This window comes from Canis lupus, chromosome 19, assembly GCF_048164855.1.
Source record: "Canis lupus baileyi chromosome 19, mCanLup2.hap1, whole genome shotgun sequence".
Taxonomy (NCBI): domain Eukaryota; kingdom Metazoa; phylum Chordata; class Mammalia; order Carnivora; family Canidae; genus Canis; species Canis lupus.
This window is the reverse complement of record NC_132856.1, coordinates 11,839,228-11,863,832: the sequence shown is the minus strand read 5'-3', so window position 1 is coordinate 11,863,832 and position 24,605 is coordinate 11,839,228. Positions and strand designations below refer to the sequence as shown.

At 37.6% G+C, this 24,605-nt stretch overlaps 1 protein-coding gene across 7 annotated transcripts in view; it reads left to right on the top strand.

Moving 5' to 3' along the window:
* The window catches only part of GRM7 (glutamate metabotropic receptor 7), an 849,841-nt gene that overhangs the window by 782,363 nt on the left and 42,873 nt on the right, over positions 1–24,605 (top strand). For 2 of the 7 annotated variants that reach the window (XM_072788070.1, XM_072788074.1), the window contains exons 9-10: positions 11,223–11,469; positions 17,072–17,163. In XM_072788070.1, the coding sequence (XP_072644171.1) occupies positions 11,223–11,469; positions 17,072–17,142 (318 nt within the window). In that variant the 3' untranslated portion in view covers positions 17,143–17,163. The other 5 variants (XR_012012515.1, XR_012012517.1, XM_072788072.1 and 2 more) reach the window with 5 other exon arrangements.

Below are 24,605 nucleotides of genomic sequence, written 5' to 3'. Positions count from 1 at the left end.
TCACTAAGACATACTTTCCTAACAATATCATTACCAATTAAGTCATTTGTATTGCCCACCCATTCCCCCCCACACACACACCACAGTGCCAGGCAAGGATAAAATATAAACAGACATGCTTCTTGGTGGAGGAGACAGATATTTATCACACACACACACACACACACACACACACAAATATGAATCTTATGGTTGCTTTGAGAGTTTATAACATGATGCTATTACCTAGTTCTGATTAGAAAAAACTTGGCTTAAGAAGTGATACTTGCATGAATCTTTAAAAAATAAATAAAACTAGGTAAGTGGGGGTGGGGAAACATTCCAGGGAAAGGAGAAAGCATATGCAAAGGCCCTGTGGCAGACTAGAGCAGGCATCTTAGGAATATGAAAGCGGCTAGGAGGCAGAGAGATGATGAGCTGTGAAATAAAGATGAATAAATTCCTTTGAATTTGGCTTCAGTTTGTCAAATGAATGAAGACCATCTCATTCATCAAACATATATTGAACCTGTTCCTTATGCCAGGCATGATGGTGCAAAGATAAATGAACCATGGTTCCTGCCTTTGATTTGCTCACTTCTGACTATTCTTTTTCCTCCTTGATTTCCACAAAATATTCTGGTTCTCTCCCTATTATATGAGACAATTTATCTCTATGTTTTACCTCCTCTATTTATTAGCTCTGAAATGCCATGTCTAGGCCAGAGGAGTGCCAGAGAAAGAAGTGAAACCACTGAAATTGCTAGAGGAAAAAGTATTTGAAAAAATGAAAAGCAATTATGATTGTTCAGAGACAAAGAGCCTCTGGACATGGTTACATTATCCTGTGCTACACAGACATAAATTTTACCAGCACAACACTCCGACTGGAGCTTTAGCGTTGAAGAAGTATGACCACTTACAAGTCATTTCTTCCTTGTTATAGCTGGGGTAGATGCCATTACTCACCTCATATTGTAAATAGCAATATTTAAGCTTAGAAAGGCTAAGGGAGGTGGTCAAGATCTCCCTGGTATTAGTAAGCAGCAGAGCCTGCATCCAAATCCAGACAGAATTCCTGACTGTAATTCCAGTGCACTAGTCACACATTTTACTGCTCTTGGCTGCACAGTATCTATCTCCTGCCCTGTATTTATTCATTTGTTCAGCTGTTATGAACTGGACACTTGCTATGTTCCAGGACCTATAGACCTATTGAAGGGTATGGTTCATGCCTTCATTGGCGGGGGGAGGGGGGATGGTTGGGGTGGGTGGAGGGAGGATAGTCTAGTGAAAGGATACCTATGAAATAAATACTTGAATGAATAATCACAAATTGTGATTAATGTAATGAAGGGGCATGATACGTGCTATGAGCAAGCAAGAGAAGAAGGTCACCATTTACATCTGAGAGTCAGAGGAGTAAGACTGAGACCTGAAAGGCAGGTAGGAGGCAGTCAGGTAAAGATGAGTGGGAATAGCATCTGAGGCAAATGGAATAGCATGTTCAAAAGCTTTGAGGATGGACAGAGCATTGCACATTTGAAGGATGTAGAGAAGATGAAAGAAGGCAGAAGGGGTACTTGCAGATTTCCTTAGACCATGCTAAGGATTTTATCTTTATTCCAAGTATGATGGGAAATTAAGCAAATGTAGCAGGATAGCTGAAGCCACTGAAAGTACTGTCCTCAGCATTGAGCTGTAAAAAGAAATGACACCTGGGAAAAAAACCTCTCATGTCTGACAAGGAGCCTAGGAAGGTTAAGAGGACAAACTTGGAGCAGGTGATGATAGAGGCCAGACTATAAGCTCTAAGAGTGAGTAGAAAATAGCAGTTTTGAGATCTATGACACAAGACTTTGCAAGTAGAAGCAAAGCAAAAGGGGTCTTGTGAAGTCAGGATTAAAATCATGAACCACCCAGTTCATACCCCTTAGCCAGGCTCACTCCCTTTCACTATATTTCTCTTGACAGAATGGTTATTATTTCCCTGCCCAATTTCTGAGCCTTCACTGTTCCAGTTAGGGCCATAGGGTGAGCAAATATTTGTTGACAATTTTGAGTAAAGTTTCATTGCAGTTATTTGGCTCCTTTGGGGCATAAACCATGACAAAGCTAAGGGCCCTGATGAGGAATTCAGAGCATAAGATACCCTTGGATGGGCCATTCAGCTGGCCTAGGTTCCAGCTATTGAAGTGTTTTGTCCATCAGCCAAGGGCAACACTTGGCACATTCTCTAATGGGTGCCACAACATGCTACACAACATGGCACTGGTTTGGAGGCCTGCATTCACCCACATGCCCATCACCACACTGGTACTGTGCAAAAGCAGGGAGCTAAAGATGGTACATGTTAAACTATGAGTGAATGGAAGGGGAAATGAGTTTCAAAAGCAGAAAGAAAAGTTCCACAGCCCAGTCCAAAAGGAACAGAGGAAGAGCAACAAAAATAACAGCCAGCACTAGAAAGAGAAAAGAGAAAGCTGTATGATTAAGATAATCAAAACTTGTCAAAGTTCAACAGAAAGCCATTGTCAATGGCTTTGAAAACTGAGATAAGAATGCATTTTATTTTAGTTAAGAGCCTGACTTTGTCTTCTTGTCAATGACATTCTTGGGTCCAGTTTCAACAAACACTTCACAAATCCAACTTAAAACACATTGACTATGCCAAAGTAATGCAAAGATTATATCTTTCTTTTAGCTATTAATTTGACATCATTTTTTTTCATTTGATTTCTATCTCATGTTCATTAGAACTATAAAGATGACTTTGAAAGTTGACAAGATGAGACAGCCATGCGCTCACAGAAATGGGAGTATTCCAAATGACAACATTAGAAACAGAATACTTTAGGGGCACCTGGGTGACTCAGTCAGTTGAGCATCTAACTCTTGATTTCACCTTAAGTCATAATCTCAGGGTCATGAGATCAAGTCCCTCATCTGGATTTGTGCTCAGCAGGGAGTCTACTTTAGATTCTCCTCTCCGTCTTCCTCTGCCCCTCATCCCCTCACAAAATGGAATAAATCTTTTTTTTTAAATAAAGCAACAGAATAGTTTAAATACAAACAACTTTTTAAAAGTCTACTTGGTTTATTTGCAAAGTAATATAGAACATCATCATATTTTACCTAATGTATTCCCCAGCAAGGTGCAAACATGTTCACATTGTAAGAAAGAATTTGAGGTTGCCTCCTACAAAAAGGCTGTTAGGTTTACTCTTGATGAATGTGGCCAAAGGTTCAAGGGAGCCAATGGAATTTGGCAGAAGTGTGTCTCTCCAGGCTGACTGTGGAGAAAACACTTTGCCTTTGTATGTTAAATCACTGCAAGGTAGTGACCTAACAATTGTAGGGCTCTCATCCCAGCAGGAATGGTAAATATCCTTCTAGATAACACAACAGGGTGAACAACGTTAGTATTGGCTTTATATAAAAGAGCAAATCTTCTGCCTTGTAGTTATAGGGGGAAAATATCTTGAAATCAAAATTGAGGAGTCAGATGGCCGGTGGAGGAAAGAAATTCATATGCCCAGCAAAATCATAAGTGACTGCCTGGAAGAACTGGCTATTGAGGTGGCCTGGACCTCTTGAGGATTTTATAGGGAGCAAAGCAATGAACTTCCCAAGCATGTGGTCAGTTTTGTTAACAGCATCTCACTGGAATAGACACAGCACCAGGCTTCTCCTCAAAAGAGCAAAGAACTGAGATGTAGGTGATTTCAAGCATGATATCTTATCTTATACTCTAGAAACTGATTCACATTCACCTGAAGTGCATGTCTTATGTCTATCCAAATAAAGAATGTAATTGTGTATAGATATGATACCAAGTCTGCCTATAAATACTAAATGACAAAAAATACAATAAAACTAGGTCTTGTCTAATAATCACCTGGTTGCCTTCATTATTTATAATTCTATGCCAGACATCTATCTACAAAGTGTGGCCTATAGTATTTGGTGTGTATATCTCTTTATATATATCCTACTTCCCTCTATCCTTCCTTCCCTCTCTCCCTCCCTCTCTATTAGCTAATTACAGATACGAGGTCTAAATAGAAGAGCATGAAAATTATCTACAGATGAGGGAGCCATCTACTTTAAAAAATACACTTATATTTCCTGAGCACCCACCATATGCTAGGCACTGTGACTACTTTTCACACACAATACCCTTTAAACTTCAAATGGTGAGATGATCTCCATAGTAGTGGTAGAGTGAAGTGGGTTTATATATCAGAGACTCTGGTAACAAACTGCTAGGGTCTGAATTTTGAATCTGTCACTTGCCAGAGGTGAAGTAGCTTGCCCAACATCACCAACCAACCATCAGAGACCAAGATTTGAAATCAATTCTAAAACAACATTTTTCTAGAAGATTCAGCTCTCTCCACCCCAAAAAACAATAATTTTTCCCTCATAATTATAATGAATCCTTTTGTCATCATGCATTACTTGATAACTAAGCCAAGAGTCTTCAATGTCTCAACCCTCCAGATGTCTGAGGAAGTCCTAATTGCAAACATTCTGTCCCATTCCCAAATATATGCCATTATTTTTTTCCATCAAAAACATGGTTACTCTAATTAGAAAGCAAGGGGTACAGGTGGTAAAGATAGAAAATATTGGTCTTACCTGCCAGGAACTTTCATTTCAATTCAGTCATATGAATGTTGCAAGCATCTGTCAGGTAATAATGTACCCTTCCTCTTTTCTGGGACTCATCAGACATACTTTTCATTTTTATTACCCAGACTTTGGGATGTCATGAGGATTATGAAACGTTCCCTCCCCACCTGAAGATTCCATAAAGGCCTTCTTGTCCCAATTCTCAACTGTCACTTGGGGATGCACAAAATTTATTATTTCTCATAAAAGAGTCAATGACATATAAAATGGGAGTTTTATAATCCTTTCAAACAAAAGAGAAGCAAATTTAATGAAATGCCTCTTCTTCAAAAGGGCTATGATTCAGATTTCATAAGAAAGATCATCATGTTGAAATGTACTATGATAATATGAAGGAAAATGGCATAGAACATTATTTTATGTTATAGCCAATTAATAAATCAGTGGTACTAATACACTTGATCGAGTAGTTGCTACGTGCTATACACCCTTCTGTGTCTTTCACAATGGTCAACCCATTTGGTCCCAAAAACCTGCTAAGAGAGGTACTATTATTATCTCTACTCTAGAAATAAGGAAATAGGGGCACACAAATAATCACAAAAATAATAGTGATAATACAGACTACAAATAATAGCTTTTCTTAAGATAATGTTGAATTCCAAGGGTATTTATGGTACCTAATACTTGCTTAAAGTGCAGAACTTTTTATTCAACCAGAATTTAGTAAGTGTACAATTTGTAGCAGATACTGTGCTTATTATACAGTTGATTCTGCTATAATGTGACATAAGTGTTCTCAAAAATCACCATGCTATACAAAATTGTGCAATAAAAACACAAAACTTATGGAAAAATTGAGTTATGGACACAACACTCAAAAACATCACCAGTGATATTTTTTAAAAATCTAATAAAAATGGTGGCATGGTTTTCCACAAGTTAAATGGCTAAGCAGTGCATAAATGTTATAATAAATATGGCATTTTACCTTAAGAAAAAGGAGGTAAAGTTTGCTTGTGGAAACAGGTGCCAGAAGTATTGCTCCTTGTGATTTATTGTGAAATTGTACAAGGAGAACAAAGGCAGATGTTTGGGGGTGGGATGCATGCATTTTGTGTGTTCCCACATGGCTTGGAACAGCCAGATGTAGTTTACTGTGCTCATCTTGGGGAAGAAATCACACATGTGCAAACATGAACTTTGGGTTGGACTTAAATTGTTCCCTAACATATCATTCTGCTAGGGATGCATTTGCATTTTCAAAGCAAGTATTAAAGCACAAGTAACTGGTGTACTCTTCCAAGCAGACCAAGTGAAATGCTCTTTGGAGCTGTACCTATGAGAAGGGCCAATAGGAAAACTTCCCTGACAGGGGACATAGGGAATGCTTTACGTAGAAGGGATCTCTGGATTAAGCATCAAATATAAACAAGGTGTCAGAGGTAAAACAGATCAGCAAAGGAAATGACAAGAGGAGGGGAAAACATGGGCCAATATACATTGTGTGAAAAAGGACATGGTGAGCAGTTGATGCATGAAGAATTAGTTAGTCCTTGATTGCCACTAGAATCTGGCTCCCTGAGGGAGGGAAACTGCCTCTCATCTTCACAATGGTGTACTTAGTGTTTGGGCCAATGCAGGCATTTGGTAGTATCTCCATAAAAATGGAGAACCAATATGTGGATGAATGCACTAACAGTGGAAAAGTAAGTCTTTCACATAGCCTATCTGGAAAATACAACAGTGAATTCACAGCATGTGGTCATGAGTGGGTCTGACACTATTAGATAGTCCCAGGATTCTTCTTCTTCTTCTTCTTTTTTTTTTTTTTTTTTAGATTTTGTTTGTTTGTTTGTTTGTTTGTTTGTTTATTTATGAAAGAATGAATGAGCAGAGGGAACAGCAAGCAGAGGGAGAGGGAGAAGAAGGTTCCCACTGAACAGGGAGTCCTGTGCATGGCTCTATCCCACGACCCCGGGATTATGACCCAAACCAAAGGCAGCCACTTAACTGACTGAGCCACCCAGGTGTCTCCCCAGGACTCTTCTAATACAGTATTTTTACAGATAAAGATGGTAATTCATTAGTATAAATACATTATTAGGTCACTTGTGTACTTCTAAAGACATCAGTGGTGATGTTGAGAGTATTCTGATGAACTCAAAAATCTGAAATTAAGCTTTTCTTGATCCATTTTTGTATCTGCCTCTATGCCGTATAACTTTTTTTCTTTACTTCTTTTTCTCATAATTCTTTGGACAGTATCTCAAATACTATGATGTTCAAAGCCTGAAGCCTGTCACTATTACAACTATTAACAGCTTGCCTTGAAATCTTTCAAAATAGTGTTTAATTACACTGATTCTGAAATTTATGCAGAAGAGTTGACAAATTTCAAAGTTTCTCAAGAGCACTATCTAACCACTTTTCCAATTTCTAACTACCTTAGCAGTAAAAAATTAGACAAGGAGAGCTCAAGTAATCGTAGTTGCTACACCATCTTACAGAACAATAATGGCATCTCACAATAGGGTTAGCATTTTACCCGATAATAAACTTAGACCAAGATGAGGAAGATTCAGGTAGGCTTTGTCTGGCATTAAATTAAGCATATACTTGTATACTCAACAATTGCTTGCTGGTACATTTCAGTCAGACCAGAGGTGAATAGGCCTGGTGTTTTAGACACTACAACATAATTAATCAATAAGACATGAAAATGTTTAAAATATATGAAAATGGTTACAGAGGAAGTCTCATCTTGAGATGTACTCCCCCAACAACCTAATCTAAATAAATATTAAGCAGAGTATAAATAGTTACAATAATAGTTAACATTTCATGGGTACATATTTCCTAGGCATTATGCTAAGCATTTTCCATATATTAGATCATAAAAACAACTATATGAGGTAGGAATCATTATTGTCTTCATTTTATAGGTGAGGAAACCGAGGGGCAGAGAAAAGAGCTATAGCCTTAAATTCTATGGATTAGAATTTAAAATAACCACTGTTCTATAATATATGCAAAGCTCTTTGTTGGCTTGTCTGTGAATTCCTTGCCTGAATGCTTTTTGGCTGTATAAGCTGAATTGTATATGATGGGTGTTAGAAAAGCCACATTCAGTCAAGGAACAGAAACTAGATTTTGGAAATTCACTTAGGATGATATGAAGTTAAGGCTTAATTTATCAAAACACATGGAAATTCCAAGGTAATCTGCGTCCTTCGCACAGGCCTGAGTCATTGAGGATTGGCCAAGGTGGGGAGACTTAACTCCACTAGGGATGGTCCTCAGAGAGCCAGAATAGAATGAGGGTTAGTTGAATGCCAGCCCTTGGGAGAGGCTTGATCTCAGTAAAACTATGTATCAAGGGCCTCTATCTCTTGATGGAAAGGGACCAACAAGGATAACCAATGCTTTGACATTGCTAAAGAAATTATAAAGAAGATAAAATATTTTCAAATACCCACGGTTAAATAAACAGGGTAATGTATTTTACAATAAGCATCAGGTAAAACAGAAACAGCTTTAAGACTAAAATAAATACATTATAATTTGTTAAAAGAATGTACTATAAGTTGATGGTGGAATAAACACAGTCAAAAGGTGAGCCTCCCACCAAAAGCCAGAGAGACAGTGACTTAAATCCTCTCCTAGGGCTTGGTGGCATCAAATCCTTGTGGACCAATACCTGTGTGATCCCTATAGACTAAAGCCTTCATATCTTCATACCTATATACTTATTCCAAAATACTTTTATTGTATTGCTGGGTCTGATCCTAAGTACTTTACCAACCCTTACTCATTCAATTGTCAAAGCAACATTATAAGTAGCTACTGTTATTATCATTCCCATTTATAGATGCAAAAGCTGAGGCATAGATACCCAGATTATTTGCCCTAGGTCACAGAACTAGCAAATGGAAATTGAACTCAGACTAGCTTCAGAACACTCATTCTTAAACACTATGGAGTATAAAGAGGAAATGTGGGAGTAGGAATTTGGTCAGTGGCATTCATGTTGGTTTTCACATATTTCTGAAGTGTCACTAGAGACTGCAAAACTTTCAAAACAAAATATCAAGTCTCTATGGGCTCTAGTTTGAGAATAATGGAATCAAACACTCCATAAAATGAACATCATAGCTTTTGAGGTCTTAAGTTGCTAAGTAGTCTTGTTAAGAAAAAGTGTATACACACACATACATAAGCATATGTACATACATAATTTACAGTTATGTTTAAATAATAAACAAACTATGGATGATTTCTTCAACTGTAAAATTTGCTCATGAGCAGAGAAACAAAACTGAAGGTCACATAAGTCAAATTATATTATTTTCTTTTTTGGACTGCTAAACCATGGTTTGCAAAGTCCTCATTAGTAGGATGACAGCAGGGATCATGAAGGAAGGAAGGAACATTGCCTAGCTCCATAAAGCCGTGTGACCATGATAAGCCTTTCTTAAATACCATAGGTTAGCATAGTGGAATGGAGCTCAAAGTCTAAAAGTATTCCAATAGGAAAAGATGAGCTTTTAAAATATGGTCTGATTCACAACTGAAAGGATCATTAATTCAATATTGTTTTGTCTTTCTATTTTACATTCATTATGTATTATACAGTTAGCCGCTGGCAGCTCCTTAAAACCATTCAAAGACATGCACATTCAAATTAATGTTTGTTGGAAAACTGTATTCCTTCCACACAAGATGGCAAAGTCTTTTTTAATTTCTTTACCAGAGCCTCAGTTTGAAAAATAATACAGAAATATCCAGGCAGCTAAGAGGTCTGATAGAAATTCTCGTATGTTTAGAGAAAGACTGTATAACCACTGAGTCACAGGTAGGAAAAAGGCACCCATTATACAAACAAATGAGCTCATCTATCATGTTTATTTAAGTCCTACTGTTTGTCAGTACTGTAGGCACAACCATGCACCACAGACACTTATTCCTGCTTTCATGGTCAGAGAGAGATGGGTAGTCAAATGGTTAGGGCAAAGCATATAAAATTACAAGTGGAGACCAATGATATAGAGAAAACAGTTCTTTGAGTGTATAAGTAAAGAAGCTGGACTAGACTGGGGGCTATTGGTGAGGGCAGCCTAGGATGGATGTTCTAAGAAGCAGAGAAAAATCATTCCATACAGAAGAAAACAAGAATAAAGAAATATCACATGTACGAAAGGGTCTATGGTTGAATGAATACATCTTTAAGACGTAAAGGAGTGCCCATATGGATGGTGGCCTGGGGAGAAGAGTAGGAGGGAAAAGTGGTGGCAAATTAGTCTGAACAAATTGCCAGGGGACAGACCACATGGGGCCTTGTAGACTCCATCAAGGATGGGGATTTTATCCTCTGATCAGTGAGAAGGCATAGTTATGGAATACCATGATTGAATAAATGTATCATCAGCTTTCCACTGACACAAAAGGCCATGGTATCTATTCATTTTTTAATGTAATAGAAGTTCTATTAATGAATGAATGTATCCATTTATTTATTGCATTACTAGGGTACGATTAACAAAAACTATATATGTTTAGGTTCATACAACATGATCCTTTTTAAAGCATACAATGTGATGTTTTAATGTTTGTATAGTTGAGAAATGACTACCACATCAAGTTAATTAACACATCCATCACCTCACATTTAATCTAGCCTTTAGAAATCATGTAAAAGGCCCTACCTAAATATATAGAGGTGGGGCTCCAGATCACAAAAGAAGGCACTTCATAAACACAACTGGACCAGGCAAGTTGTCTATAGCTTTCTCCTTACTGATCTTACAACTCCTCATACCCTTCAACCAACATCTTTTGAAGTTTATAACCAAGGTAGTGATTTAACACACTGCACAGTAAGTGAATTGTTGTTTACTGATTTTTTAAGGGAGCAAAAAGAGACAAGGACAGTTATGGAGACACCATCCAAACCACAAATAACACAGTGTCAGGAGAGTTGTCCACCCTATTGGCAATTTGTCAACCTAAAGAGACTGGACAAGCCAGCATCACCAGATCTTGGGCCCTTGCTATCAGTGTTTTGTAAATCAGAACTGAGCAAGAAGGGCTTACTTTTCAGGGCAACCTAACTCACTATTTTGTAGGTATGGTGAAGGTAAACAGTTAAAAAAATACAAGAAGGGATATATACTAACATAATTTTCAAAGGTCCCAGAGTGTGTAGCAAGAAATCACGTGGTAGCTAATTCTTTTATGTATATATGGAGGATAAAAAATAAGCAGCCTTACTTAAGATTACACACTTCTGTGATTTTCATGTCTTTATATTCATCAGCCATTCTGATTGAAAATACTTCAAGTCTGCTTACTACTATGAACTTCTATGTAGGAGACTTCCCCAGGGCAAGCATGCACACAGATTCACCCAAAGGCATTCAATCAATTAATACATGTAAACACTCTCAGATAAATCTGCCCAGTCATTCTGATTTCCTTTAATGAGAAGGCTCTAGAAAGGGCTATGATTTCTCTCCTAGCCAAAGTCATTCTTGATGTCACGTTAAGTATTCAGACTTCCTTTGCAGTCATTTTATTTGTAATAGTGTCTTGTGTGTTGTGTCTCCTAGCTCTACATACAAACTACCACACTTACAATCTCCATGAACCTAAGTGCATCAGTGGCTCTGGGGATGCTATACATGCCGAAAGTGTACATCATCATTTTCCACCCTGAACTCAATGTCCAGAAGCGGAAGCGAAGCTTCAAGGCGGTAGTCACAGCAGCCACCATGTCATCGCGGCTGTCACACAAACCCAGTGACAGACCCAACGGTGAGGCAAAGACAGAACTCTGTGAAAACGTAGACCCAAACAGTAAGTAACTTTCCTTTCCTTTCAAATTGCCCTCCTACATCAGGTAACTCTAGGAACTGTGGTATGAGCTTGCCTTTCTTTGAAGAAATATGGCGTCCATTCTTGTCTTTATGGAGTGGGTTCCTGGGTGAATGCTAACTTTTGCTCTTAAGAGTTTGTCTTATTCTTGCCCCCATTTCATTTTTGCTGCCTTTTAGGGAAAAAAAAAAAAAAAACTTTCAGAGGCTCTGCTTCTAAAGTATGAAATCTCCCTCTTCCCTTCCTTCTTGTTCATTGGTACCAAACTGTCCACTTGGCATAAACATACCTGTCAGGTTGTGAACAACCTTTCTCGCTCTCTTCATGTCAGGGGAACAACTTCCCAGTAGGGAAACTTTAACATCTGATTGAACTGTAGCAGTGGGAATAAAACTAGAATATTTAATAACTTAGAAAGTAAAACTTCTTTTTACTGGAACATGAATGTGGAGAAAAATTATGATTCTATCCTAAGCAAGCTTTCTAGAAACAAGAAAAACCCCAAGTATATAGATTGTAACATCCCCACATGGGAAAAACCTCTACAGCAGAATTTCATCGCATGAAAGACAAAATATTAGGGAGGGGATTAAGGGTGAAATGTTACATATAATATGCTATATCACAATATGTTGCATATCTGCAACCCCAGAGTAGCCTCTAGTCACCCCTGAAAATGACTCCAAAAAGATACAGATATCACTTTGTAAGAAATCAAGACAGTTTAACTAGAGGTTAAACACAGAGAAGGAACAAGGAACAAGTTGACCAGTTCCAAATAGAATGGCAGATTCAAGTGTTCATAATACTTTCTGTTTTAAAAAGTAGAGGAGGATTCAGGTTGTCCATCAAATCCTGAAAAAAAAAAAAAAAATCCTGTAAGACATTTTTCAGTTGTTATGAACTGATTTTGTCACAGCAAAAGCTTCTCGCCAAGCAGAAAGCAATCCCTACTCTAAATACTCTGAGGTAATCTTTTATGCTCTGCAAGTAAGAGAGAGATCTTTGAAGAGCAAGAGGTAACAGAGTTTGTTCCCAACAAACACTGTGCAAAGATCCATGATCTTGACTCATCTCCATTTCTAAACAGTTGGCTGAGTGACTATTGTGAAACTCTTTGAGAATATGTAGACAGGGGTACAAAGTTGACAATATTGTGGGCTTCAGTTTGAACTTTTAATAGAAGAAATTCTGGGACAAGGCAAGAGGAAGGACAAAGACTATACAAGACAAAGGAGAAGAAGAATGAATGTGTAGGGTCTCTTCCTGTGTTTTCAAAGAAAATGGTCAATTGAGAGGAAGGAAAATGGATGGTGAATCCCATGATATTTGATGTGATGTCAGAAGAGGCTTTGGGTTAAGACAGACCTGGGTTCAAATCCCAACCACTCCACTTCCCAGCTGTGTGGCTTTGAGAATCATTGAGCTATCCTAAAGCTCAGCATCTTCATGTTTAAAATAGAGATACTAATATTTATGTCATAAGTGTGTCATAACATTATGCATCTAGAAAATAATACATCAACTGTTATTTCCCTTTTATTCTTTAAAAGGTAGAAAATTACATTTTAAGGTGATTGATTATGTAGATGTGATGGTACATTTAGAAGCTGTATGGAGGTAGATGGAACTGATGCCCAAAAAGAAATATTTCCATGATTATTTTATGCATAAGCATCTATTTTTATGCATACTTTTGTTGATAAATATACCTGCACATTTATACTTCTCTAATGTTTTATCCTAGGGCCCCTTACCAGACTTGTATTTTATAGAACCTTTATCCTAGAGACATTCCTTTAAGTGTTTTACATTTATATCTGAACACACACACACACACACACACACACACACAGTTTAGCTAGATATGCCCAAGAATCAATAAGCAGAAAATACAGTCAAAAGTCAGTATGTATTGCAAAGAATGACCAAATTAGAAGTTTTGAATTTGGAAAATTCAATACTTTGCTACTTAAAAATAGTTTTCAAACAACATTTCTACTATTATTAGCTTTTAATGATTAGGTCCTATCCTTGTTGAGGCTGTTTTGGATATAATAATGGTTGTAAAATGCTAATACTGACACTAGTACTAATAGTAACACCAAATCTACTAATAATACTTGCATAAGCTACTCTGAAATAGGCATTATCCAAAATGCTTTGTGTGAAAGATCTCTTACCACTCACGGTACCTCTGTAGAAGGAGAATAGAAACCCAGGTTCAGTGAGATTGAGTGTCATTACCAAAGTCACACATCTACTTAGCAGCAAAGGTTGGACTGAATGAAACCCAGGTCTGACTCCCAAATCCGTACCTGCTTCTCTTTGCTACTCTGTTTCTTAGAATGTGTCATGTCATAATTCCAAAGCAGAAATTACACTTTTGGCTTCCTCCACTGCTGATTCAGGTTGCGTATGAAGAATATAATGATATGTGTGGTAGACTCTTTAATTAAATGTGTTGGGAAATGTATTATTGCTGCTGTGTTGTCTATAAGATAGGAGAAACTTGAGCTCAAAGAAGGCTGCCCAGGTAGAGGCCTCATCTTACTTACTCCCAAATTTAAATAACTTATTGTCTGTGTGAATCATGACAATTACTCCATTTGGAATTCATTTGGTGCCTTTCATGAAAAAATTTTGTTGGTTTTTGTCAATGATGTTTTGGTGTCTACACAGAGCAAAAATAAACATTTCAGGGGAAAAATGAAATCAAACAGAGTCCCTATCTTATAAGCAGTCCAAAATAATTTAAAAATTGTTTTGGTTCTTTTGATTTTGTGTAGACACTCCTTAAAACACCATAAGTAATTTGAATAGATATTTGCCTAACCATAGGAGGAGATTCATGTACCTCCAAACATTGGTGTTTCTGATGATCCAGCTCCCAAAGGTCCCCTCCAAAAAATCAAAAGACTTTATCCACGCAAAATCTGTCCAATAGAACCTTCTATAGTGGTAGAAATGTTCTTGTCACATGTAGCCAATCAGCACTTGAAATATGGCTACTTAACTGGGGATAAAATGCTCTTTATTTTAAATAATTTATATTTAAATATCCGTGTTTGTGGCTACTATACTAGAGAGCTCATCTCTAGAAATTGATATGTCTTAATAGGCAAGGATTTTATCTAGGACACATATTGGAAATGTCTCCCAAAGTTTTAGTAGTGATGTTTACCTGGGATAAAGTCAACTTAAAGGGATGAAATATTTGAGATGAGACAAAAATGCAACCAATTAGTTATTTTAAATGATCCAAAAGGAGCCATTAATCTGGAAATAGTGGTATCATAGTTAGTAATTATATTCAGAAAGCCAGTCCTGAGCAATCCAAAAATGTATGTCTGTAGGGAAAGAACAGTAATGAAAAATTTAACTCATGAAAATAAACAGTAAGATTATGTGATGTGAGAGAATATTACTATATTCTATTTAATACCAAACATAGCTCAAATATTCTCATATTTCTGAGCTTTGGTAGCAGAGACAAAGGAATTATTTGTTGAAATTAAGCTGTCTAGTTAAAAAGAAACAAAAGTGCAGACCATGTACTTGAAAAAGGAACACATCTTTCTAAAGGGGAAATTCTGTACACTATTTTCAGAGGGAGGGTATCAGAGAGGAAGTCGGGTTTATAGTATGAGCTATAAAATAAATAATGAAACAGAAATGTCCCCTTATTCATTGTTGCTCTAAACACTTAGTCTCAATGTATTTCAATCTTGAGTGTTTTCATTCTTAACAGCTCTGCTCCATCATTGCAGCTTGCCATCTGGTGCATGCACGCTTCTACTCATCCAACTGCACACTGCAACTACATGTCTACATAAATATGAATTTGCTTCTTGGCTTACTATAAGCAGAAATTAAAACTGCCCCAGAACTGCCTGAGTTTTCCCCAAGAAGCTCAGTTTTCCTCTTAGGTTGCTCCTTCAGTTAAAATTTTCTTGTTTAAAAGAAGAACTTCTGTGTGGAATGCACAAAAAGTAAATCTTCTTAAAATTTTAATGTATCTATACACTACCGGCATTAGATATTCAGAGTTGGGCAAGCACTAGTTGGCTTCTGCATGGGATTGAAAAGCAGTAGGGGGTAGAGGGGATATAGCTCAGCTACTTGTTCAATTATTATTTATACAAACAAGATTTCTGTTGCTAGAGGATCAGAAGAGCTATACTTCGGATAGCTTTAGGTCTAGCCAAGATGATGCCTTCTCAACATTTCTTTCTGAGAAGAAGGGCACCTCAAGCTCTGGTTCTCACATCTGCAGTCTGAATTCAGCATGTTTCCCTGTACTTAGCTGACTTGGCAGATGTTTGTTCATGGCAAATGTGTAGATGCCAAATTAACAAGAGGACCTGGTTGTACTTGGGACATGGCTTATCGATGGCCGCTAGGACTCTTTTCCAGTGGATGAATAATATTAACTGAGGTAGCATGGCTTTATTAGGATGGGTGAATAAGAACTGCTGCCTTCCTTACCTGGACTGGTTAGAACCAGAAGATGCTCTGCAAATTATCTTCTGGTCAGATGCTCTCTTTGTAAAGGATTGCAGTACACAGTGATAAACAGCCCTACGCTACCTTTGTCCTAAACTACCATCCATTTTCTAAGCCAATGTCCCCAGGTAGTGCAGGGAAAGTACCTGCATGGATTAAAGATAGTTTAGATTCCAGAAGGTCAGTAGCAAACGTTATCAGTCAGGTGGACAGCTACTCCCCCTTCTTGGATGTGGGAATGTGTGACTGATTAACTGACTACCATAGAGGCTAGACATATACTAGACCAATGAGTACATTGTCTGATGAAGCATATTTTAGAAAAATAAAAATTTGTACCTAAAATAGAAAATCTAAAATAAGATATTTTAAATATAAGTTTGTATTCTGATGCTGGGTTTTTTTTTTTTTAATTTTTTACTACCATTTTCGCACCTACTATAAGGAAAACACATACCTGAAATCTTGTGCTGTTCTCAAAGAAGGTGATTATTACATAAAATAAGCTGTCAATATAATGAGGCGTTTGATTAAGAAAAGAAAACTGCTCGAAAATGGATGTGGGCACCAAACCCTACTTAAGTAATGATACCTAGACAATTCTGGAACATGCTCCTGTGCTGTGTTAATTTGTTATGGTTTTTGTTTTGTTTTGCTTCTTCATTTGTTTGGATCTCTAACATTCTCAACATTATGTTATTTGTTTCATCCTGCTGGACTAACCATACAGGCTGGTCAGCATGGCTGGACTAGGCTGAGAAAAAAAAAGGGATGATAAAAGGAAGAAAAGAAAGCTCTGACCAGATAGATAACTTATCTGGGAGCTGGTTCCCTCAACTGCAACAGCTCAAGCAACTAAAACCCGACTGCCTTAAATCAAGAGGCACCAGCACTCCCATGTTCAGAGGTACCTGAATTGTGAACTGGTCTACCAAAGGCTATTGAATCCACTGAAAGAGTGGGCATAATGTCTATGGTCTCTATCGCAGCCTCTTCTCCAAAAGGGAAAAAAAAGAATAAAAGGAATATTGTGTGCACATTTATTTTATACATACCTATATATTTACTTTTCCTGTAGACTGTATACCACCAGTAAGAAAGAGTGTACAAAAGTCTGTTACTTGGTACACTATCCCACCAACAGTATAGCTTTTGCCTGCTTTCTAAAAGGTAAGAAACAATCTAATTTTTACTTGTTTGTATGTTCTTGTCTCTACTGAGAAAAGAAGTGTTTCCATGAAAACTGTGCATGATTACCTGTAAATCTGTTTATATGATGAAACATGTTTTCAAAATGATCTGTTTGCTAAGCATAGTGCAGACAGCGGCTGTGGGTCATATGCTTGGTCTCTTTGTTCTGGAGAACATGTGTGTGGGTGTGTGTACAGTGCCTTTCCTAAGCAAGTAAACAACAATGGTCTGGTCACTCTGTATATGGCCTACTTTAAAATTACCGATGGCGAGAGATTATTTTTAAATGTGTATTGTCATGCTCTGGTTTTAGAATGTAATGTGGAAACTTACAGGGAAGAAAGGGAGATATTTTACAAGCCTAGCAAAAATGTTTGTTCTGGTTTATTTTTAGTAAATTCATTCCCAGAAATGTATTCATTCAAAAAACAATGAATGGCCTTACCATCTCAAACCCAAAATAGTCTTGGTTCCTTCTTTACAGCAAAGGAAGAGAAAAGGCTTTGCTAGATGAGCTTGATAGTGTGCTGAAGATGATCTGTGGCTCATAGTTCTGCCTTAGAGAAACACCGAACCAACTTCAGTCATGTCACTGAGCAAAGAAAGCATCAATAAAAGACCTCAAGAATCTATAATGAGTTTAACATTAGTCAAACCCAGGAATTGCCAATAAACACCAAAGGTATTCAAACTAATAGCTTAGGTGAAATGGTGAATGATGTGATATGTGAACTAGATATGGGAATGAGCAGACATAAGAATAATGATTGATTCTTTACTGATGTTTAGTATTTGGGGCTCTCAGTAAAAGATATATGCTATGTATGAATGTATTATTATTGTTATTCATTATTATTTCACTACCTCCCTCCTTTAGCCTACACAATAGTATAACGTAGTGGAAAAGAACCCCTCTATCGACAAGCATCCTTATCCAGCTGAAAGTCAAAGTATTCCCAACTGTGGGAAAACAGACAGTGGGAAACATGGTGTAGAGTTATTAAAATCATGTGGTGGAGGGCAGCCCTGGTGGCTCAACAGTTTAGCACCGCCTTCAGCCCAGGGCATGATCCTGGAGACCCAGGATCTAGTCCCATGTCCGGCTCCCTGCATGGAGCCTGCTTCTCCCTCTGCCTCTCTCTCTGTGTGTGTGTGTGTGTGTCTCTCATGAATAAATAAATAAAATCTTAAAAAAAAATCATGTGGTGCCGGTGAATAAAAGGTTGCCTTTAGATTTCCCTTAAACTTGCTACTATTCTTTCAAAATAGAGAAGCCTATCTGTAGAAAGATTCCAAGAGAGAGCAGACAGGTCCTGTCATGGGAGGGAGAAATATTGCTTCGTAGTGTGGGCTAGTCTTCCTGTTTTCTATGTTGCTAAAGTGGAACTTGTATCAGATCATTGCTAGGTGCCTAATCCACTTAGCACTGTAAGACAGGACAAGAGTACTTTCAGAGTAATTATATTTTTTGTTGATTTTAGATGGGCCTACAACAATGTCTTTAATTTGGGATATATTGTTCACACATTTATTTCCCTTTTCCGTATCAACATGATCTGTCCTAGTTTTTTAAATAGGGCATTCTTTTCTCCCAGTGAATATATAATGGTATTCCAGTGAGATTTTTTTAAGTTTTTATACTCCAAGGCCTTGTCAAAACACTGCAGCTCATCACTTGAATCGTCCTTTTACATGAGACTCTCTGAGAATAAAAGAGAAGGAATTTTCCCTGGGTAAAGATGATAGATTTAATCTCAATGCATTAAAAATTCTCTTTAGTTTCATTCTAAGTTGATTCCTTTTGGGTTAAAGAATGCAAGATGAAAATGTTCTAAGTCAATTTTTCAGTTAAAAAATACTTTCAGGATGTGCTGTTTCAAAATAAATTTTTGGCTAGGATTTTCTTGTTTCAAAGATTTTGATTGTTTCATGCTCTCCTTTTCTTCCAATGTGAAGGTGGCTTTACAAATTAATTATAATGATCTTAAACTGCTGCTTAAAAAATAATTGGGAAGTTGACCTAAGTTACATTTATTCTAAGAGGGTAGTGATTTACCTTGTTCAGGTTACAATAAGACAAGAAAGCTTGGTAGAACAGTGAAGGATGGTACGTAAAGTTGGGTGTTCAAATCCCTTTGTATATTGTTTTTAGGCAGACAAAATAGTAACAGAAAATTTGTAGATTTGACTAAACTTTTGTGCTTCTGGGCTAGTACGACTTCAGTTTCATCCACCACACCCCAACAAAGGTGGAATGTACAAAGGATATCAAGTACCCACTTGTAAGGGGTTGAAGGAAGCAGATTCAAATTCAGACAGACCAGAACCTAACTTGCTTTAAAAATGCATTCCATCCCCTGCCTCTGTTGAACAGCATTCTCTGACAGACACCAAAGGCCAGACATGAGCTGAATCAGCACTGCCTGCCATCTCTTGTCTGAATGTTTGTAGATTTTACAACTCTGCAGAGGGTTATCAATCTAATGACATTTGTTTTAAAATGCAATTAAGCAACAAAAACACAATCAATCTGGCATCATTACCATCATTCTTGGGCAGGAAATAGGCTGTTTTGTTACGAGGTAAATTTTCACACCACAGGATGGTGTTCTCATTTTTTAAAACTTGAACAGTTTAATTCAGCCTTGCAAGTCATAGTCCTGAGTCTTGTTTTTACAAGGTATGTTCTTCTTACAAGCACATTGGTTATACTATTATTGACATTTCACTAATTTATTAAATGGTATTGTAAAAAAAATCAATAATCTCTTGTCTTTTATAATTACTATAATGGGGTTATCTTATATTTTAAAGCTTTGCATAACTGTGTAAGCCAAGTTTTCGTATCATGTTGAGACTCTCTCTCCTCTTTAACATTCAATGTGATATGTCTAACTGGAGACTCTGTCAATTTAAAATCCATCTTGAAAAACTCTGTAAGTATAGCATAGCACAGAATATATGTTATGTGACCTTTGGCATAGAATCACCTTAGAAATAAATGCAGCTGTAAATCTTGTTGGCCTATTTCTTTCCACCTAAGAGCTCTGTGAAACACCATTATTTCTCTCATCAGGGTTTGATATCTCAGCATCTTCAGAAAACAGTATTTGCTACCTCGGTTCGACAACTTCAGTTCCACTTACAGAAAGAGATGAAAGTTCACATGTCTGGAATTTATAATCTTTTTTAGCATAAAAGAAACATATACATCATGCCCCAAAGCCATCATCATTATGTCAAGTTTTACATTTTATCATGACACCACTGCATCGGGCCAGGATTTATGAACTCTAAGGGTATTCTTAAATTGTATCCATCAAAGACATGTTTGTCAAGCACCACTCTTCTGGGCCAGCCCTGAAATGACTAGGAAATGGGGACAGAAGTGAGCAATACCCATAGAGAGCCCCAACCCTATGGAAGACTCAAAGGGAAGCCATTATAATTCAAGGTGACAGGAATAGGTCTTAGGAGAGGTCTTTACCAAGTGCTAGCAAGCTACAGGTGGACAGCATCACCCAGCAGTTTTTGTTTGGGCTGGTCTTAAAAGATGAAGGACTCCGGGCAACCATAAAGGAAAGACACTCAAGGAAGAAAACAAGTATGCACAAAGAACCAGAAGTACAAAAGAATATGGGATATGCTGAGATTAGAAAGGAGTTCTATGAGGCTGAAGTATTGTGTTTTGAGGCATAGTTGCAGAGGATGACATGCAGGAAAGCAGCCTGTGTGTAGAGGGACTGAGTCACCTTTATTTTTGTGCCTTTAGCACAGGGTGTGGCAAATACTAGGTTCTCAGAAAACCTGCATGGAATGATTGGAGTATATATAATACCTCACGTACCAGAGCCCCCAAGAACCTAGAACAGAACATACTATGTACACATTAAATAATAAGTATTTATTAATAATAACAAAATACTGCATCTACAGACTGAGCAAGTAGAGTTGCATTCTTCCAGATAAAACCTCTGAAAACTACAGACAGCTTTGAAAAGGCAATTTTTTGACCATGGTATCACAAGCTTCAAACTATGTTGTGGTTATTACATAAGACTCTTAAAACTGATGGTCAATGCTACATCTGGACATAGGCAATTAACCAAGTCTCTCTTGGTGAGCTACCCTGTGTAAAAACCAACAAAGTTTTATGCCTATTTCTTCCCTTCTGTGGCCCTTAGATATCTGCTCTATTTTTCTTTCAAAGGGCATGTGAACTTCAAAATTACCACTGGAAATGGATCCACTTGATCTAAATGGTTAGAGCTTCTAATTTGATAAAAACAAAAACATAATCTATTTGGTAGTTTACTGATTGTTAAGTACTCTTTTTTTTTTTTTTTTTTTTTTAAGAAACTGATATTTAGAACAGATTTTGTCTTTTAGGCCCCATGTATCATTTGCATTTAAAAGGAAAACAGTGTGTATCCTAAACCAAAGTCAGTTAATCTCTACAATCTTTCTTCTTCCCAATTACTATGAATGAGCATCCTCTCAGGACACAAGTGATGGTGACTCTTATTTCTGCCTCCTAAAGACATGTCTCAGCTTCGCAGAGTTTTTCGGTTTTTTGTTTTTTTTTTTCTTTTCCTTTTTGGCTGTACAATGGAACTTGGATGCATTTTAAATTAACTTTCTCTAGGAATCAAAGGTAATCATTATTTCTCTTTATGATCCACATGAATATTCTCATTATTTTTTTTCTTTTCAAGTTTAAGATTAGTTTTGAATTCCCTTTATATCTCTGCCTTCTTTCAGAATAACCTCCAAGGACGTGAGCTCGCACTAAGAGGATTGAGGAAATGTGTCCACAGCCTGTTCTTGCTGAGCTGACCCAAACACTTAGAAGAACACGATATGAATCAGCAGCCTCGCTTTCCGTAAGTGTTGGTCCAAGTATTAGTTAATGACCTTGTGTGTGCTCTTTCTTTTCTCTGGCCAAGAATAAGGAAAACTGCTCTAAGGTCCTAATGCTAGCTCTGATATTTGAGGTAGCATAAACTTTATCACCTCACAGACCGCTAGGAGCCTGGATAAGTCATATCCTATGTGATCTTCAGTCTCCCTTGTATAGAGGGGAGCATGCTTTTCTCCATGGGATACCACAAAAATGGTATGGAATCATGTAAATAAAAGCCTTCCTTTGCAAAGGCTGTGCATATATGAGGTAGCATTGTTAGCCCCTGCTCATCTTTCTGTCTTATTTTAATTGGCTTTGCTTTCTCCTCCTTTTCATGGTTACATTTTTTTATTTCCATAAACCATCAAAGTTTGAAGGAATGACATCTAGATTGCCAGTGAAGTCAGGCTACCTTTTCTCTAGGTACAACAAACTCTGTTTCCAAGATGGGTCACTTTGGTCTTTTGATGGTCAGTAATAGTCGTTCAGCTTGGTGAAATTGATAGAGAAGGCTATCAGTCACTCAGCAAGGATGCTGTGGGACAGATAGGCTCATACTGCCTGATACATGAACCACTCCATATGATTAACTTCGACAGGTAGCTCCACGCTGGCTGGCAAGCTGAAGAGCATTTTAAGTACAAATAATCGTTCTAGAGTATGTCTTGAGTGACAGAATAATGAATGAGTGGAACAGAGTCCCTTAATCTTTGCTTGTGAAAACACATTTTGCTTCCTTTCAAGGCCAGGATACGACCACAAAATCAATTAACAAAACCCCTCAGAGATCTTTGTTGATGCTTTGAAGTTTGGTATTTATCAAGCTTATATCAAATACAGAACTTCCTTGAAGGGCTGAGCTCATTTATCTCAGTCTTGAAAGGGCCTCACTTGGTGCTTTATAGCAATATAATTAATAATAATAATAATATTTATGATGAGGATAATAATTGGACCATATTATCGCTATTGCTAAAGACTTACAAAGTGCTCAACCATCCATTGAGATAGGACTCACTGTCCCCACATATCATATGGAGAAACTGAGGCTCAGAGCAGTGCAGCAACTTCCCAGTGACCCACAGAACTGCCCAGTGGCACAATGCATGTCTGAACACAGGCTTCTGGCCAGAGTCCTATTTAATCGACTTTTCTGAAATTAAATAGGATGGGACACAACATTTCAGTCTACATAATCTATTTCATCACATTTATTGCTCCCATTGGTTGATTGTAGAGGTCCTCAAAGGCTTCAAGGCAGAAAGCATAATCTGAGTTCAGGGACGTTTTGAAATGAGATGGGCCCTCTTTGGTTTTTTCCTTCCTGGATGGTACTGCAAATGACAAGACTATTTGGTGTTCTTTCACCTATTTTTGGATTCTTTTGGTGGTCTGAAAAATTAAAGAATGTAATTCTTCCAGAGTTGAACATGGTCTTCCAGAGTTGAAAATGTTTAACTCTTGAGAACTCATTGAAATCCACTGAATAGCACACTCAAGGCCTACTGGTCATCCTGAGCTCTGGGCAACCTGTTCAGAGTTGAAATCCCAAGTCATCAGATATCGATGGCTGCAAGCAGACTCTGCCTCTATATTTGGTGGCATGAGAACCTCAGCAAATGAAATTAAGCTCAGAAAAGGATTTGCTCACCTTAAAAAATGGCACTTCCCTGTAACAAAAATGTGGAAAGCTAATTCCTACCAGTTTCATCACCTCTTCCTTCTTTCTCTCTCTGCTTTTGCCAGAGTGAAGCTCTATAAAGAAACTGGCCACCAGAGTCATTATCATCTGTGTTAGCTAAAAATTTGATTAAGCTGGCCTCTCAGGGTTAGCATGAAAAATTCTAGATTTTTGTTTTAGGAACTTAATTTCCCTTTTCCTCATTTTGGTCATGTTTGCAAATTTCATTTGCATTTTAATTTGCGGTGGTTTGCCAAAGTCCAGACTGAGACTTTAGCTGTTGTTTCTATTCAGGTGAAAAGTGCAACCACAACTGGCCATCTGCACTGGCATACAGTCAGGCAATTGTCCAAGGCAAGTATCATTTTGCATTCTTCTGAGTATCCTAAGGAAGCTTTGCTACCCAGCCCACCAAGGAATGTGATGAAGAGACCCGGTCCAATTTCTAGAACAAGATTAGCCCTAGGTGGTCCTCCACATACCAGCAATGTCCTCTTAATATTCCAAAATCAGGAAAAATTACACTAAAGAGTCTTTAGACTTTAGCCCATTAGAACCTTTTCTGGGGGTCTTATTTAGGAAAGACATTGATACTAGCAAATGGGGAAAGAGATCTCTACTGTGATCTACTTTGATATGACTCTTTCAAAGCCAGCCTCTCCATGAGTATTGGGCTCTCAGTCCATCCTAGGAAAAGTGGGAGGTATAGTAGCGTTGGTGGGGACTCCTACTTGACTCCTTTACGAAGTAAAAGAAAGTAAAATAGGATCAGCCTGTGAGATCCTGCTGTTTGTGCCAGGTGGGCAAAATGCTGACCCTTTACTTTAGAAAAGGTCA